This window comes from Agelaius phoeniceus, chromosome 25, assembly GCF_051311805.1.
Source record: "Agelaius phoeniceus isolate bAgePho1 chromosome 25, bAgePho1.hap1, whole genome shotgun sequence".
In the NCBI taxonomy this organism is placed as follows: Eukaryota; Metazoa; Chordata; class Aves; order Passeriformes; family Icteridae; genus Agelaius; species Agelaius phoeniceus.
The window spans coordinates 537,707-554,210 of NC_135289.1; the positions used below are offsets into that span (position 1 = coordinate 537,707).

The 16,504-nt window shown below is 53.1% G+C and overlaps 1 protein-coding gene across 6 annotated transcripts in view; it reads left to right on the forward strand.

The window, feature by feature from the left end:
- The window catches only part of KCND3 (potassium voltage-gated channel subfamily D member 3), a 100,068-nt gene extending 84,601 nt beyond the window's left edge, over nt 1–15,467 (forward strand). For 3 of the 6 annotated variants that reach the window (XM_077190641.1, XM_077190643.1, XM_077190642.1), the window contains exons 4-8: nt 1,469–1,570; nt 3,840–3,932; nt 6,463–6,519; nt 7,451–7,698; nt 9,681–15,467. In XM_077190641.1, the coding sequence (XP_077046756.1) occupies nt 1,469–1,570; nt 3,840–3,932; nt 6,463–6,519; nt 7,451–7,698; nt 9,681–9,870 (690 nt within the window). In that variant the 3' untranslated portion in view covers nt 9,871–15,467. Of the gene's footprint in view, nt 1–1,468; nt 1,571–3,839; nt 3,933–6,462; nt 6,520–7,450; nt 7,699–9,593; nt 9,613–9,680 lie in introns of those variants that run through there. The other 3 variants (XR_013185210.1, XM_077190645.1, XM_077190644.1) reach the window with 3 other exon arrangements.
- The last annotated feature ends 1,037 nt before the right edge of the window (nt 15,468–16,504 follow it).

The window sequence follows — 16,504 nt, forward strand, 5'->3', positions numbered from 1 at the left end:
TGGGAATATTGCTCAGTCCCTCACCCCAGCTCTCTCCCACAGCCCCCATTCCACAGCAGCAGCCCCGTGGATTTTGTGCCAGGTCTCAGCCTAAGGCCAGTCCTTTCCAGGGCCTGGAGCAGCCCAGCAGCTGGGGACAGGTTCAGAAAAGGGGAAGATCCAGTTTATTTCTCATTGTGCTTTCAGCTGTGCCTTGCCCCTGTCCCAGGGAGTTCCTTGGCCCAGCACAGAGATCTCACTGATCTCACAGTGATCAGGAGGCTCAGCATTAAAATGGGACAAGGAAATCTGGGTGAGGTATAGAAAACAAAGCCAATTTCAGGTGTCCCCGTTTGGGGGGGTTAAAAGAAGGCCCATTTCTCAGCCTGGGCACAGTCTGTGTCACTCAATTAAAGCTGCCAACTTTACCCATGGGTGTCTCTGCCTGAGAAATTGTCTGCAGGGGCACAGGGTCTTGAGGTTAAACAAATTCTTCCAATATTCCCAGCACCGAGGGCCAGAGTGGCTCACACCTGGACAGGGACAGAGCTCCTGAAATGGCTCCACTCTCTGGACCCACTGCAGATTTTTGCCTCCTGCCTTTCCTCTTCCTACAGCATTTACCCATTAGCACCTCTAATTAGAGGGGAAAATCACGAGCTCCACGTTATTTAAGGGATTATGCAGCATTTTACACTACAGCACAATGTAATTATTTTTTAATAGCTACAGTTATTTAATGTATTTACTTTTAATGGCGTTTGAGTCATAAATTAACGGTAGAAAAGAAAAAAGGCAAATCACTCGACAGAGAAGCAGGCAGCAATTGAAAAGAAAAACAAAAATGCTGAGAGGAATTATCAGAAACGACCAAAAAGGAAGAGGTAAGGTCCTGGTTTTTCTCATTGGCATTGTTCTGGACTGCTTTTATCACCTGTCCTGTCCCCCTGAGGTGTGTATTTTTGGACAGTTCTTTTATCAGATGCCACAGCTGACGAAGCAGCAGTGCCACTGCAGGGCCCTCTGTCCCTGTGCTGCTGCAGCCCGAGCAGAGCAGGGGACAAGGACAGAGCTGAGACACAGAGAGGGGCCTGGGGGGCCCAGGGTGGGGGAATGTGAGAAATGGAGGCAGAGCACGTGCAAAGCCCTGACCCCACTGAACCCCAGCCCTAAGCCCACAGTCCCTGACCCCACAATCTCTGAGCCCCGTGTCTCTGTCCCTGACCCCGTGTCTCTGTCCCTAACCCCATGTCCCTGTCCCTAACCCTGTGTCCCTGTCCCTGACCCCGTGTCTCTGTCCCTGACCCCGTGTCCCTGTCCCTGACCCCGTGTCCCTGTCCCTGACCCCGTGTCTCTGTCCCTAACTCCATGTCTCTGTCCCTAACCCCATGTCACAATCTCTGCCCCGTGTCCCTGTCCCTGACCCCGCCATCTCTGCCCCGTGTCCCTGTCCCTGACCCCACCATCTCTGTCCCGTCTCTCCCCACAGAAGGCGCGCCTGGCGCGGATCCGCGTGGCCAAGACGGGCAGCTCCAACGCCTACCTGCACAGCAAGCGCAACGGGCTGCTCAACGAGGCCCTGGAGCTCCCGGTGAGTGCACAGACCCTGCCCCTGCCCCTGCTCCTGCTCCTGCTGCCCCTGTCCTGCTCATATTCCTGCCCCTCTCCCTGCCCCTGACCCTGTCCTTGTCCCTGTCCCTGCCAGCCCCTCCCTGGCTCCCAGCTCCCCCTCGTCCCCAGCCTGGCACTCGAGGTCACACTTGGTGTCACACCCGGGGTCACACTGAGAGTCTCACTCAGCATCCCACGTGGGGTCACACTTGGGGTCACACACAGGGTCACAGGGTTACACACAGGATCCCATGCAGGGTCACACACACGGGGTCACACACAAGGTCACATACTCAGAGTCACACACACAGTGTCACACACAGGATCACACATGGGGTCACACACACAGGATCACACTCAGGGTCACACACACAAGGTCACACACTCAGCTGCTGAGCTGCAGGGCAGGGAGGGCTCCCCAAGCTCCTGACTGAGCTGGCACAGGAGCTGCCCTTGCAGGCAGAAGCAGGTTCATTTTTCATTTTCCTCTGCTCTGTGCCAGAGCTGCTGGGGCTGGGCTGGGTCACAGAGCCCTCACTAGAAACACCCATAGCCCTCACCAGAAACCCCCTCTGCCCTTGCTAGAAACCCCCTCTGCCCTCACTGGAAACCCCCATAGCCCTCTCTAGAAACCCCCTCTGCCCTTACCAGAAACCCCCTCTGCCCTCACTATAAACCCCCTCTGCCCTCCATGTATTCCCTAGGAGGCTGATGTGCACTCTCTGCTCATCTCCAGCTGGACAGGGAAATGTTCCCTGGCTCCCAGCTCAGGCTGCCTGTGCTGGGTTTATTTTTAAAGGCCTCCAGAGGCCTCTGGCTGCTCAGGAAAGTTTTAAGTGCTCAGATTGCTCAGCAGAAGCAGCAGACACGAGAGGAGGTGATTACATTAAGCCTGATCAACACCAGAGCAGGTATTAGCACATTTCATGGGTTCCATTCCCAATAAACCAGCCTGCCGTGCACGTGGGGAGCAAAGACACAGAGACGAAGGATGACTGAGCCCCAGAGCCACCCAGGACTCATTTGTGCAGCCTCACCTGGGATCCAATCCTCAATTTCCCTGTCCCTGGGACACAGCCCTGCTTTTTGCCCCGGGAGGAGCAGCAGGGCCGGGACAGGAGCAGGATGAGCTCTCTGGGGAGCAGAGGGGAGGGAAGGCAAAGGAAGGGAAGGATCCAGCCAAGGACAGCAGCAGGAAGGAGATCAGCTCCCAGGGGCTCGTGCTCCACAAACGTGTGGATTTGTGGCTTTTGCCATCCAGACACGAAGTGCTCAGGCTGTTTTCTTCTCATTTAGAGGGTTTTTTTTAGTGGGCTTTGTGTCAAAAGTGCTCGAGGGATGGTGAGATCCTTCCCATGGAAGCAGCCTACATATCCTCTTAGCACTAATCTCCTTGTACAGCTGAAATTCCCTTTTAGCTGCTGTGCCAGGAGGTGAATGCCCCAGGAACAGACGGCTGGGAGCTCTGGTGCCTTTTCTCGAGCCTCAGATAAGGCTGGGCAGGGCCAGTGCAGCCCCTGGCCCAGCTCACCAGGGCCCACTGGGGGAGCACTAGAATCGAGGCAAAGGGGGAGGATTTTGTGTTTCAGGGCTGACACCACAGCGTGCTGCAGCCTCCCCCAGCAGCTCCCTGAATGGCTTCCAAGAGCAAACTGGATGGTGGCTGGCACCAAGGCCTTGCCAAGCTGGCATCCCTGCTCAGGGAGCTCAGCTCTCTTCACTGCAGCCAAACTCTTCTGCTGCAGACCCAGATTTTGTTTTCCTGCAGCAGCCCAGGGTGCAGAGCCCAGCTCTGCAGGATCCCTTCCCTCAGCACGGCTCCCAAAGCCCCAGTGCCTGGGCTCTGGCCCTGGCCAGCAGCTCTGCCCATCTGGTGCCCATTTCCCACCCGGGGCAGCCTGGGGGCTCCTGCTCAGGACAAGGAGGAGGAGGAGGAGGAGGCAGAGGGGGCAGCCCCTGAGCCTCAGCTCCCTCCTGGCACTGCCAGCCCCGAGCCTGTTGGGGAAGATGAACCAGGAAAGCCTTATCAATAGGATTGTACAGCACCTGACTGTGCTTCGTGCCCCTCTTTCCCTTTGTGGACAAGGGAAATCATTAATAAAAACCTGAGGAAACCTCCTGAGAGTCAGGGGAAACCCTGAAAGCAGCTGGCACCGTCCTCACCCCGGGCCAGCCCCCGCTGCTCTGGTTGCTCTCCTGGTTTTTCACCTGTTGGGGTTTTGTTCCCTCCTCTTTCCGTGCCTGCTCAGGGATCCACTGAGGAGGAGCAGCACACGACTAAAGGCACCTCCTTAATCGAGAGCCAACACCACCATCTGCTGCACTGCCTGGAAAAAACAACTGTGAGTACCAGCGCAGGGCACAGCCCTGCAGGGCTCGGGGGAGGCTGCACGGGGGCTCTCAGGGACCCTGGCACATCCCTGTGGGGCTGGGATCCACCCTGGGCACCCCTGGCACATCCCTGTGGGGCTGGGACCCAGCCCAGAACATCCCTGTGGGGCTGGGACCAGCCCTGGCACATCCCTATGGGACTGGGACCCAGCCCAGAACATCCCTGTAGGGTTGGGACCCAGCCCAGATCATCCCTGTGGGGCTGGCACCCACCCTGGGCTCCCCTGGCACATCCCCTGGGGCTGGGACCCCTCCTGGGCACGGAGTCTGAAGTGGGTGAAAAGCACTTTTCCCTCCTTGTGTGTGCAATGAGAGCAGGAATTCCTGTGCATCATCTGCTGCCCTCAGTCCCGCCCTGCACAGAGCCAGCAGCAGCTCCTCAGCCTCTGGGCACACAGGGATGTCAGCCAGGGCTTAGGGAGATGGCAGAATGAGAAGTTTCATTTTTTCAGCGCTCCTGGGAGAGCCCAAGTGCATTTCCTCACATCACAGCCCCTCAGTGGGGCTGAGCAGCACCAGGGACAGCTCTGCTGCCTCGGGATGCTGGGGACCCCCAGGCACTGCCTGGTACCGGCGCCCAGGGCTGGGGAATGAAACCTTTGGCCCTGAGATGGCCCAGAGAGGGTGAACCTGAGCCGGGGTTTAAAGGCTGCACACAGCTGTGCTCACCTCTGGTCGCAGGGGCAGCTGATTTATCCCACAGCCACTTTTACAGCATGAATGTTCTGTTTGCACCCTGCAAGGTGTTGGAATGAGGTTTATTTTGCACCAGTGACTGATTGTGTGTGCAGAAGTCTTTGGGAACATTTCAGATATTTGTTTGATACAGATGTTTTCCTTCCAGGTTTATAGAAAAGGTTCTGCAGTAAAAGAACACATTATCTGTACCATGATTCATTCTAGGGAGAATGGAGAGAGGTTAATACTTGAAATATTCATGCCTTTTCCTATCTGCATCCATCATCGAGTGTGCTTTTGATTTCTGACTCACAAGGGTTTCTCTTAGACAAATCACCTTCACTTGCCCAGTTTGGCCTGTGCTGGAAAAGCAGCACTTGGGGTCAGAGAGGCACGGGAGGAGGCTGAGGAATTGATGGCAGTGCCCCGAGCCCAGGGAGCTCTGAGGGTCCCAGGGCAGGGCAGGGACTGATTCTTCCTGGATCAATGGCTCCTGAATCTGTTTTACACAACTCATCCTTTATTTCAATGTTACATTACCAGCAGATATTTCACAACCTGACTCTTCAGTTCAAAGCTTCCTGCCCAAACCCCTCCGAGCTGTGCCCCGAATTTCACAGCCCCACTTTGAGCAGAGGGGCTGCAGCAGACAGGAGCTGAGCCCTGCCCTGGAAAGGCTCCTGGAAATTCTGGCTGTGCCCTAATTAGCTGGTGGTGCCCTAATTAGTGGGTGTGGTACCACAATAGACATAAGAGACAATGAGTGGCAGGGACTGAAAAATGTTCCAAATTTTCAGCCAACAATGGCCATAACAGTGATACTTGAATTTGGATTAAAACTCAGAGGGAGAATCTGCACCAAGGGGTTTCCCCTCACGTTTTTCAGGCAGTTATTGCCATGGTCTAGCACCAAACCAGAGAGCAGGCTTGGATCCTGCTCTGGAATTCTCAGGCCAGAAGGTTCCATGGGTTTGTGTGCAGATCCTGTACTTCACGTACTCTATTAGAACACTGCGCAACAGGAAATTTAAATTGCAGTAAAAGCCTTTTTAAACACTGAAGAGTCATTTTGTGAGCAAGTTGCAGGAATGGAATGAGGAATGTACCATGGTTGCAAGCTTGTTTCAATGGGCAATTCACCCTTCTGGAGGCAGGCAGAGGATTCTCAGAGTCCATTATTTATTGGCTGTGTCTGGGCTGCCCCTGGCACACACTTCCAGCTGAGTGGCTGTGAATGGCCCCAGATCTGCTGTGTCAGATGACAAAGTGACCCTGGAGTACTTGGAGCTGCCACCACAGAGATTACTTTGTCACATTCCCACAGCAGACACAGCTGCTTCAAACAAAGGGAGGTTTTTCCCTCCCGTTCCAGCTCTGGACATTCACATGCTGTATTTTCTCCAAGTGCTGAGTGCCCTGAGCCCAGCCCTTCAACCCAAGCCCTTCTTCTGTGCTTTCAGAGAGTTTGATCAAACTCCACAGTCCAGTGGTGACACAAGAGCAAAACAATCCCAGCCTGTGCTCTGTGCATCAGAGCTGGAACCTTGTTTGCCTTTGCCTTTGGCTCTCAAAGGACCAAAGCAGTAAAGTTGTTCTGGTTCTGCTCTGCTCCCATGAACAGAGCCCTCAAAAGCTGAATTGGCAGAAGGGTTCTGGCTGAGGGGCCTGAGAGGAGGTTCTATTGCCCATTCAAACTTGAGCTGGAATGCTGAGGCCAGAGATGCAGCGCTGGGACTAAACTTGTGGATGCTGGAATGGACAATGAACTGTGTTTTTATCTTCTGTTGGCATGTTGTCCCGTAGGGATTGTCCTATCTTGTGGATGATCCCCTGTTATCTGTACGAACTTCCACCATCAAGGTATTTAATCTGTTTTCTCTGTGGTCTCTGTGACGTGTCTGGACAGTGTTTGCTTCCTTCTCCTCTGCTCCTGTCCTGGGGGTTTGTGCACGTGGCTCCCTTTGGCTTTCCCGTGCTCCTGTTCCCTGTGGGAGTTGTGCCTTGTCCCAGTGGGATCTGGTGGCTGCCCTCAGCATGGTTGCTTCTGTTTCCCATCGTTTCTGAAGCCAACAGGGACTGGATGAGGTCTGTTCACTCCACCTGGCTGTTCTTAGCCGCACATGGGAGTTCTTTCTTTCAGGATTTCAGGATTGTTCCTTACCACAGAAGCTCTTTGCAGATTCAGCTTTCTGAGTCTCCTTCCCCCCCTTCAGTGCTGTGTTTGTTCCCCCAGCTCGTGCACTGCAGGGATCTTTGAGCCCACCAGCCAATGCAAGCATTAAGTTCTCTGGCCAGGTGACCATCCAAATGAAATCCAATCCTGCCCCCAGGCATGAAGAAAAGGAGCCTGAGCTCCTCTTGGCTTTCGTACCCATGTGGCACTCCAGACTTATTGAGGCCGTTCTGGAATGCAGCAAAAGATGAGGAGAAATTCAAACCCCACGGAGCGACCGAGTCAGGCTGCGTGAGCAGTGATGGCCTCGCACCTTCCTCACTGCCACAGCTCCTCTCATTTCCCTGTGGGCAGGGCAGGGCAGGGCAGGGCAGGGCAGGGCAGGGCAGGGCAGGGCAGGGCAGAGTGGCCCTGGCTGCAGCGAGGGCAGATCCTCTCCTTGGGGAGTGCCCTGTCCAGTGCAGCCTGGCAGGAGTGCCCTGTTCAATGTAACCCTGGCAGGAGTGCCCTGCTCAATGCAGGAGCACCTGTCCCAGTGCAGCCCTGCAGGCACTGCAGCATCTCCCGCAGCACAGCAGGGCCGCCAGCCCGGCAGTGACAGCTCCGCTCTCCCCGCAGAACCACGAGTTCATCGACGAGCAGCTGTTCGAGCAGAACTGCATGGAGAGCTCCCTGCAGAACTACCCCTCGTCGCGGAGCCCGTCCGTGTCCAGCCAGGCGGGGCTGGGCGCCTCCTGCTGCTCGCGGCGCCACAAGCGGAGCGCGGCGCTGCCCAACTGCAGCGTGCCCGCCACGAGGCTGCGGAGCATGCAGGAGCTGAGCACCATCCACATCCCGGGCAGCGAGCAGCCCTCCCTCACCGCCAGGTACAGGGGGGATGGCAGGGCTGGGCCAGGGTGTGCCCGGGGTGTGCCCAGGGTGGGGCTGGCAGGGCTGTGTCCAGCTGTGTCCAGCTGTGGGGCTGGCAGGAGATGAGCACCATCCACATCCCGGGCAGCGAGCAGCCCTCCCTCACCGCCAGGTACAGCGGGGATGGCAGGGCTGGGCCAGGGTGTGCCCGGGGTGTGCCCAGGGTGGGGCTGTGCCCAGCTGTGCCCAGCTGCGGAGCATGCAGGAGCTGAGCACCATCCACATCCCGGGCAGCGAGCAGCCCTCCCTCACCGCCAGGTACCGGGGCTGCCAGGGCTGTGCCCAGCTGTGCCCAGGGTGGGGCTGTGCCCAGCTGTGCCCAGCTGTGCCCAGCTGCGGAGCATGCAGGAGCTGAGCACCATCCACATCCCGGGCAGCGAGCAGCCCTCCCTCACCGCCAGGTACCGGGCTGGCACGGATGGCAGGGCTGTGTTCAGCTGTGGGGCTGGCAGGGCTGTGCCCAGCTGTGCCCAGCTGCGGGGCTGGCAGGGCTGTGCCCAGCTGTGCCCAGCTGTGGGGCTGGCAGAGTGGCAGGGCTGTGTTCAGCTGTGGGGCTGGCAGGGACGCTCCACTGTTTTTCATTGTCCAAAAACCTAAATTGCCACTCTAAGCATCACTGGGAAGCAAATAAGAGGAATTTCACAATGGTGCCTTAGTACCTTGACCTAAAAAGCCATAAAGGACACAGGTGAAGTGTCCCTTAATAGAAAAAGGTTAAAATTTCATTTTATACATAAATTGCTTAAAAAGAATCTTTTATTCACGATATAATTCCTGCAAATATTAAATTACTTTCTAAATCCCCCTCAGCCCATTAAGTTTTTTGTGCACCAGGGCTGGTTTTGAATGTCCCATTCCTCTTCTCCCCACTCCTATCAAAGGGACATACAAACCAAACAAAGCTGCCTTCAGGGCAGCAAGTGATTACTTGGTTTGTAATGCCCAGAAGGGCATTTCAGAGCATGAATTATGAATGAGTAAGCACAAAACAAGCCTCCAGCTATTTCAGTTTCAATATGACAATATTTTAAACCAGCACCTGAAGCAGTAATTCAGGGGAATGTCAACTGTTCTGGCTGCTAAATCAGACACCGGTGATATTTTAAATGTCAACACTTATTTCACTTGCTTACCAAACTGGGCAAGGATGGAGAGAGGAAAAAACGCTTTTCAGTGAATTTTTGTGCGGAATGTGACCAGCTTGGTGTGCTGGTTACCACTGGCAGAGGCACCCAGGCCCTGGGGCTGCCCCACTGTGGGCACAGGGATCTGTTCCTGGGCGTTTGGGGGATCAGAAACCACCCCCGGGCAGTCACTCCGAGGGAACGGCAGCAGCTCCCGGCTGGGAGCTCTCCATTCTGAAAGGACAGGCCTTGTGTGGCAAATGAACACGTTGGGCTGCTAATAGCAGACTCCTGGAGCTGTGCAGATGCACAGAAATCAACCTATCATTTTCCCCCTGTAATTAATTATAGGATGCAATTGATGCAGATCTAATAAGAATGCTTCCAGCTGTCACATCCTTGAAACTACTGCAGAGAGAAATAAAATAGAAAGGATCAAGAGACGGCAAATATGAAAGAGGCATTTGAAATGCAAGAAAGACAACATCTTTCTCAGAAAGAACTACCTGTGCTCTGAAAAGATGCACTACACAGGCCAGGGTATTTAGATGTCCTTTTAAATAGACTAGAATTATGCAAGAAGGAAATGGAAACAGAGCAATTTGCCCTGTGAGAAGCTGTCTCCTAACCAGGGGGAACATTACCAGAGCTCGGTGTAATCTGTGTAGACATAAATGGTGCCTTGCAGGAACGGGGGGATGTTTAAATGCAGTCTTTGAATATTTCAGCTGAATGAGATCCTGATTAAGAACCGTCCCCATCCTTTCTACCGCCTCATTTTGAGAAACAAGCCAAGCACTAAATTTGTTTTCCAGTCGCTCCAGCCTCAACATGAAGTCGGACGAGGGGCTGAGGCCGAACTGCAAGGCCGGGCAGATCACCACGGCCATCATCAGCATCCCCACGCCGCCGGCGCTGACGCCCGAGGGCGAGAGCAGACCCGGCCCGGGCAGCCCCGGGCCCGCCACGAACGTTCCCAACATCGTCAAGGTCTCCGCCTTGTGAGCCCGGCCCGGCGCTGAGCGGAGGAGCCGCCGAGCTCCGTGAACCGCTGGGCACCGAGCGCTGGGCACTGAGAGCTGGGCACTGAGAGCTGGGCACTGAGAGCTGGGCACTGAGAGCCAGGCACTGAGAGCTGGGCAGGACCGGGCACTGAGAGCTGGGCACTGAGCGCTGGGCACTGAGAGCTGGGCACTGAGAGCCGGGCACTGAGAGCCGGGCACTGAGAGCTGGGCACTGAGAGCCGGGCACTGAGAACTGGGCACTGAGAGCTGGGCACAGAGAACTGGGCACTGAGAGCTGGGCACTGAGAGCCGAGCACTGAGAGCCGGGCACTGAGAGCTGGGCAGGACCAGGCAGAGCTGGGCACCAGGCAGGAACAGGCACTGGGCAGGACCGGGCACTGGGCAGAGCTGGGCACCGGGCACCGAGGAAGGGCTGCAGGAGGAGCAGAGACCCGTGGGCAGAGCCAGCTGTGCCCGGCCAGCTGTGCCCTGCATCGCCTGACAGCTGTGCCCGGCCAGCTGTGCCCTGCATGGCCCCGCCAGCTGTGCCCCAGCTGGCTGTGCCTGGGCAGCTGTGCCCCACACAGCCCAGCCAGTTGTGCCCAGCTGGCTGTGCCCGTCCAGCTGTGCCCCTGCCAGCTGTGCCCCAGCCAGCTGTGCCCAGCCAGTTGTGCCCGTCCAGCTGTGCCCCTGCCAGCTGTGCCCGTCCAGCTGTGCCCGTCCAGCTGTGCCCGTCCAGCTGTGCCCTGCTCGGCCCGACAGCGCCGCACAGCTGGAGCTGGAGCAGGAGCAGGAGCAGGAGCCGGCCCGGCGGCAGAGCCACTGCAGAGAGCGGAATCTAACACTGTGTATCGCAGCACCTTTTTAAAGGTTTTTAATGGATAATATTTATTCACGAGGAAATGACTGAAAAGGTGAAAAACAATAGATTTTGTGACTTTTTTCTTTTTTTTTTCTTCATGGAGCAGGTCCTTTAAACCAACCAAAATTTCGCTGGTTTTTTTTTTTTTTTTTCTTTTATAGGAAAAGATTTAGAGAAAAGAAGCCTCCTGTCACAGCAGCTCCCTGCGTGGCTGTGTGTGTGAGTGTGAGTGGGCAGAGCCCCAGAGGGCACGGCCCTGCCAGGGAGGTGCCCAGCCAGGTGTGCCAGCCCCTGCACACACACACACACACACACACACTCCTCCCTCCCCGGATGCCACCCCCAATTTAGACTATTTTGTACCCGCCTTTCAGGTCAATACAGTGCAATTGCAAACTGTGTTTGTCTGCTAATTATTGTCTGTGGAAACATATTTGTGGAGAAAAACAAAAACAACAAAAAAAGAAGACAGGCTTTAGTAGAGTTTTAGTCCCACCTGGGTATCTGCTTTCTATTTTTGTTATCACTTACTTGTAAGAGTGTGACTAGACTACAGTTCTGTATTTTTTAAAAGGAAAAAAAAAAGGTAGGATTCTTTTTTAATACTGTGCACACAAATGGCAAAGAATGAAAGCACTGAACTCAACTGCATCGAGCGTTCCTGAGTCTACCAGAGGTTCCTTGTAATGTATGCCCATGCTTTTTACTTTTTACTTTTGGTTCCAATAGAGAAATTCCTTTGCTAGCACTGGACATGTAACCCATTGTAAATAGTAGCCAAATAATGTCTGGATTTATACTTGATAATAATTAACCCCAGAGCCAAATATCTTGCATGGACAGAGAGGTGTTTGGCTTTTTCACAGGCTGAGGGCTCCAGTTGTCCCATCCATGGCTCCTGGGCTGCATTGATTTTGGGGATAGACAAGGTCAGCAATTTCAGTTCCCAGGACCTGCCTGGGAAGGGGGAGCAGGACTGGAGCTTGGCAACGTTTGCTAACGTGTGGTACAGACAGCATTTTCTACTCCCAGTTCTACACTTAGTTTGGGTAAAGTCTCCTCATGAGCTAACAGCTAACCAAAAACTGAGAACACTGTGTGGTACCCAGGTACCTCAAACTGGGCCTGAGCCGTGCTCAGTGCTGGCACCTCCTCTGGCACCTTCCTAGCAAGGATTCCTCAAGGGAAATCCATGGCCTGAAACACAACTGCTCCCTCTTTGCTCTGCCCTCCTGGAGCGCCCTTTCCCAGGGCAGAGTGAGGAGCATCCCCTCCCTCCCCTGCCCCAGCCTGGCTGATCCCTGCTCATGCACAAACCTCCCAAGGCCCATCCCTGTCCCCAACAGCCCAGAGGGAGCAGGGGAAGGTCCCCGTCCCCTTCTGAGCAGGGATTTTACAATTTCAGAGTGCAAGGAACGGCTCAAAGAGTGATTGAGGCTGGCTCAGCAGAGGGATGATGTTTTGTTGGAACATCTGTCATAACCTCTCCCGGTGTAATATTTATCTGCACATATACACACACATATAGCTAATTACAGACACATACATGTATAGATAATTAATGCTGATTACACGTAGGAGCTGCACCCTGCTTTGGCAGCACTCCTGCTGTGCCTGAGCAATGGCTGCTGCATTAACTCAGTTAGAATCCTTCGAACCCTCCTTAGAACCCTACAACATCCCAGGAACCCCAGGGCTATGGCTGAGCCTCCAGTAGCTGCACCAGCTTCCAGTCATTTATTCCAGGGCTGTGATATGTAACCCAAAACTATGTTTAGTCCTGTTTTAAAAGATTAAAATGCTCTGCCTTTTGCTGCTTCCTGTAGGAGGTTATACTGCAGTTAATCTTACCATTACTGAGGTTTTTTTCCGATGTTTTAATTTCATTTTTGCTTTATTTTCATTAAGTGTCATCATCCGAGCACCCCTGCCCTCCCAGATCAGAGGCCTTGCTCTCCATCACTTGCCACCTTTGCAGCCTCATCTCCACTGGCACAGAGTGAGGGTGAATGGCCCCGTGCTGACAGGGACAGGAATAAAAATTACAAAGAATCAGGGATTCCCCAAGGGTTCTTGGTGCTGCCTTTCTTATTCCTGATTCAGCGTGGAGTGCTGAACCAGGCACTTCACTTCTCTGTATCTGTAAATAGCCCTGGTGGCAGCCCTCGCCCAAAGGGGCTTTTAATCACTGTCAGTCAAACTTTTTGGGAAAGGGAGTACAACACTCAATTTAAAGAGGTTAAAAAGAAGGAGGAAAAGCAGTTCCAGGAGTTTCTGGCTGGCTGCTTGGGCTCTGATTGCCACGGCCTCTGTTTTCTTCCACAAATCAGGAACTGTTATCCCCGCTGGGAACCACGGCCCTGCCATGAGCCATGAGCAGGGCAGGTGCTGCCCACGCTGTCAGTTCCTCAGCACAGGCTCTCAGGGGATGAAACCACACAGATTTAAGGAAGTCTGAGCCTAGAGGAACAGGGCTAAGAGTGTTTTTAGTGGAGGCATTAGCTCTCTTTATCCTCTGAAGTCGCCCAATAGAGCATCCGAAAGCACCTGGAACTGCCTTGTGGAAAACCTGGGTTTACCCCAGGAGAGAACTGTGCACCTCTGGGGGCTGCAGGGACAGGGATCCATCCCCACAGGGACAGGGATCCATCCCCATAGGGACAGGGATCCATCCCCACAGGGACAGGGATCCATCCCTGCAGGGACAGGGATCCATCGCCATAGGGACAGGGATCCATCCCCATAGGGATCCATTCCCACAGGGACAGGGATCCATCCCTGCAGGGACAGGGATCCATCCCCACAGGGATCCATCCCTGCAGGGACAGGGCAGGCTCTGGAACAGCCCCAGAACACCATCAGTGCTGTGTGGCACTGCAGCTCCAAGCCTTTCCCCCTCCTCTCATTCCTCACGACTTTTTATAGTTTTAGAGAAGCTCCTTTAAAAGAGGTAAAAATGGATTCTTTGTACAAAAAGTGGAAGTGCATTATTTTTTCAGATTTTCTTAAAGCAATATAAAAATATCAAAGGAGCAACTCCTTCTTCTGAGCATTTTATTTCCTTTCCAAAGCTTTGTCTGAAGGAGAAATATTTTCACTGATTTTCAGCCTATGCTATCAATAGATTTCCTCTCCTCTCACCTGGCACTGAGCTGCTAACAGGATTCACACCCAGCTGGCAGCAAATGATGAAAAAAACCTTTCACACTTAGGCTTTGACTTCCATTGACCCTTTCTAAAAGCCACCTTTTGCTTTCAGTTTCCTTACAAGAATAACATAGGTAACACACGTGGCTTTAGTGCAAAAAAAACCCTCATGGATAATCCAAAATACATCTTTCTTTAATTGGCAAGCAAGACAAAATTTAATCAATGCCACTTGTTTAGCCTAAACCTGTTGCTAATGCACCTGTACTGTAACCCAGCCTTTGTCATTCTAGTCTAGACAGCTCAAGGTGTGTGCATGAAAATCAGATTAATACCAGCTAAAGAATGCAAATATCCTTGAAGAGTTTGCTTTTTAAGTAAAGTTGTATCTTACATGTATTGTAAAGAAAACCCAGGAAATTAAAAATCCCATTTAATTTATGTGTTGCTACATCCCTTGGACTTTGTAATATTTTAATCTGTTGGACTAAGGCAGAGTTACAGTCAGCACTCGTGGAGAGCTGGTGAACATCAGCAGCTTTGAACCACAAACCTAATTCTGCTTTTAGAGTTGGATGAACAAAACACCTTTCCCACATCACTCACCCACCCAGTCCATCTCAGTATTTTGGTTTAGAACACTTGTTTTTCTCCAACATTTCGAGCCAACTGCAGTACATCCATGGGATTAGAGCCCAAGTTTTTAGGCTTTGTGTTTGCCAAAAGCGCTGTCCATGGTGATTTCTTCTTTCTAAGGCTGTCAGAGCAAAGGGAAGGCAGTGAACATCAGGAGCTGAGCATCAGCACCTGGGCTCTGCTCCTGAGCTCCTGAGCAATCACTAAGTGACCTCGAGGAAGTCATTTCACCTCTCTGGCAATCCTGCAGAGCAAGGAGCACCTCCCCTTGCACCGAGTGCAGCTTAGCTCCTGACACCCCAAAATGCCACAGGGAATTCTGGAGCCAGAGCCAGAGCTGCTGCTCCTGCTCAGGGGGCAGCACCCGTGCCACGAACGTTTCAGGTGGAACAAAGAGCGGGTGACAGAGAGCTTGTGACAGTCCCTCCTCCTGTTGCGGTCAGGTCTGTCCCTCTGTGTGTCCGTGTGTCCCTCCCCTCCTGGGTTAACCCAGTGCTGCTCCAGAGCCGCAGCTGGGACGGTCCCCAGCACACCCAGCGCTCCTCCCCACTCCTCAGCCACCACTGGGAGCTCCCAGGGGCTCCTTGGACCAAGCAAGTCTCTACAAAGGGTGTGATGGTCTATTTTTGATAAACAGTACGGCATTCCAATGCAATGGTGTTTTCTTTAGGAGTTCTATGTTGTAAGAAGCTCTCAACCTGATTCTTTTCTATTTTCGTACTTTAAATGGGCTTTGCTTTACAAATGTCAGAGGACAGATACAAAATGTACTGGACACAACTGCAGGTAGCTTCATTTGAGAACAACTTTCTAGAAGAACCAAGTTTCCTGTTGTCTTCTTTTGGAATTGTAGTGCATATGTTGAAACTTGTATATCATTTACAGTATTGAGTCTTGTGCCACTGCTGTACCTGATGTATCCAATCCGGATTAAACAGAGTATGTGCCACAAATACCAACAGCATGCTGTCATTTCTTCTCAAAACCTTCTGGGAGGCCCCTTTGGAGAGCTGTGGGTGTTAACCTAGGCCACTTCAGTTGTATTTAAATACTAATTCACTCTTCCCTAAGCAATCACTGAGGAGATCAGTGAGATGTCACGGGACAGCAATAATGCAGATACTGAAGTGCATTGCCTACAGGGTCCCCTCTGTGAACATTACAAGTTGCAAAAATCCATCTTGGAAACACAATCATGCTGTCTTGGCCTTTTCCAGCTACTCAGACAAAGGGGAATCCCCTCCCTGCAGTCATTTGTGACACTAAGGGAGTAAGGCAGGAACAAAGCACAGAAGGAAAAATTTTCAAAATGAGCGCAGTGGCAACCCAGGGTCAGCACCCTGAGGCAGCCAGCACTCCCATCTCTTCCTGCCCCAGGACAGCTCTGTACAAGCCAAACAGGAAATATCAATTAGTTTTAGCACTAATAGATAATTCCATATCTAATTAAAGCATTCCTGTAAGTGTGGGAAGTCTGATACTGTTGCACCCAGAGGGACAGACCAATTATGACTGCTGCACATTTTCTACATAATTAAATCCTCCAGCACACAGCCTGCTGCACACCTTGCTATAGAAATGTTATTTATACAGTGTTAATTAACGGGATTTAATTTAGCAATGCAGGCATTGAGATGCTCCTTTCACTCTGCCACTTGACTGGGATGTAATCAGTGCCTGATGTTTACCAGGAGAATGAGGGAAAAGGGGATGATCACCAACTTGGAACAGACCATGGGGCCTCACGGGAATTCAGCTTCACCCCACAGCCACAGGGAAGGCAGGAGGGAGGGCAGGCCCTGGCACAGGTGCCCAGAGCAGCTGGGGCTGCCCCTGCATCCCTGGCAGTGCCCAAGGTTGGACACTGGGGCTGGGAGCCCCTGGGACACTGGGAGGGGTCCCTGCCATGGCAGGGGGGGACCCAGGTAGGTGTAAGGGCCCTTCCCACCCAAACCACTCTGGGATTCCATGAAATACATCTGGGATTGCT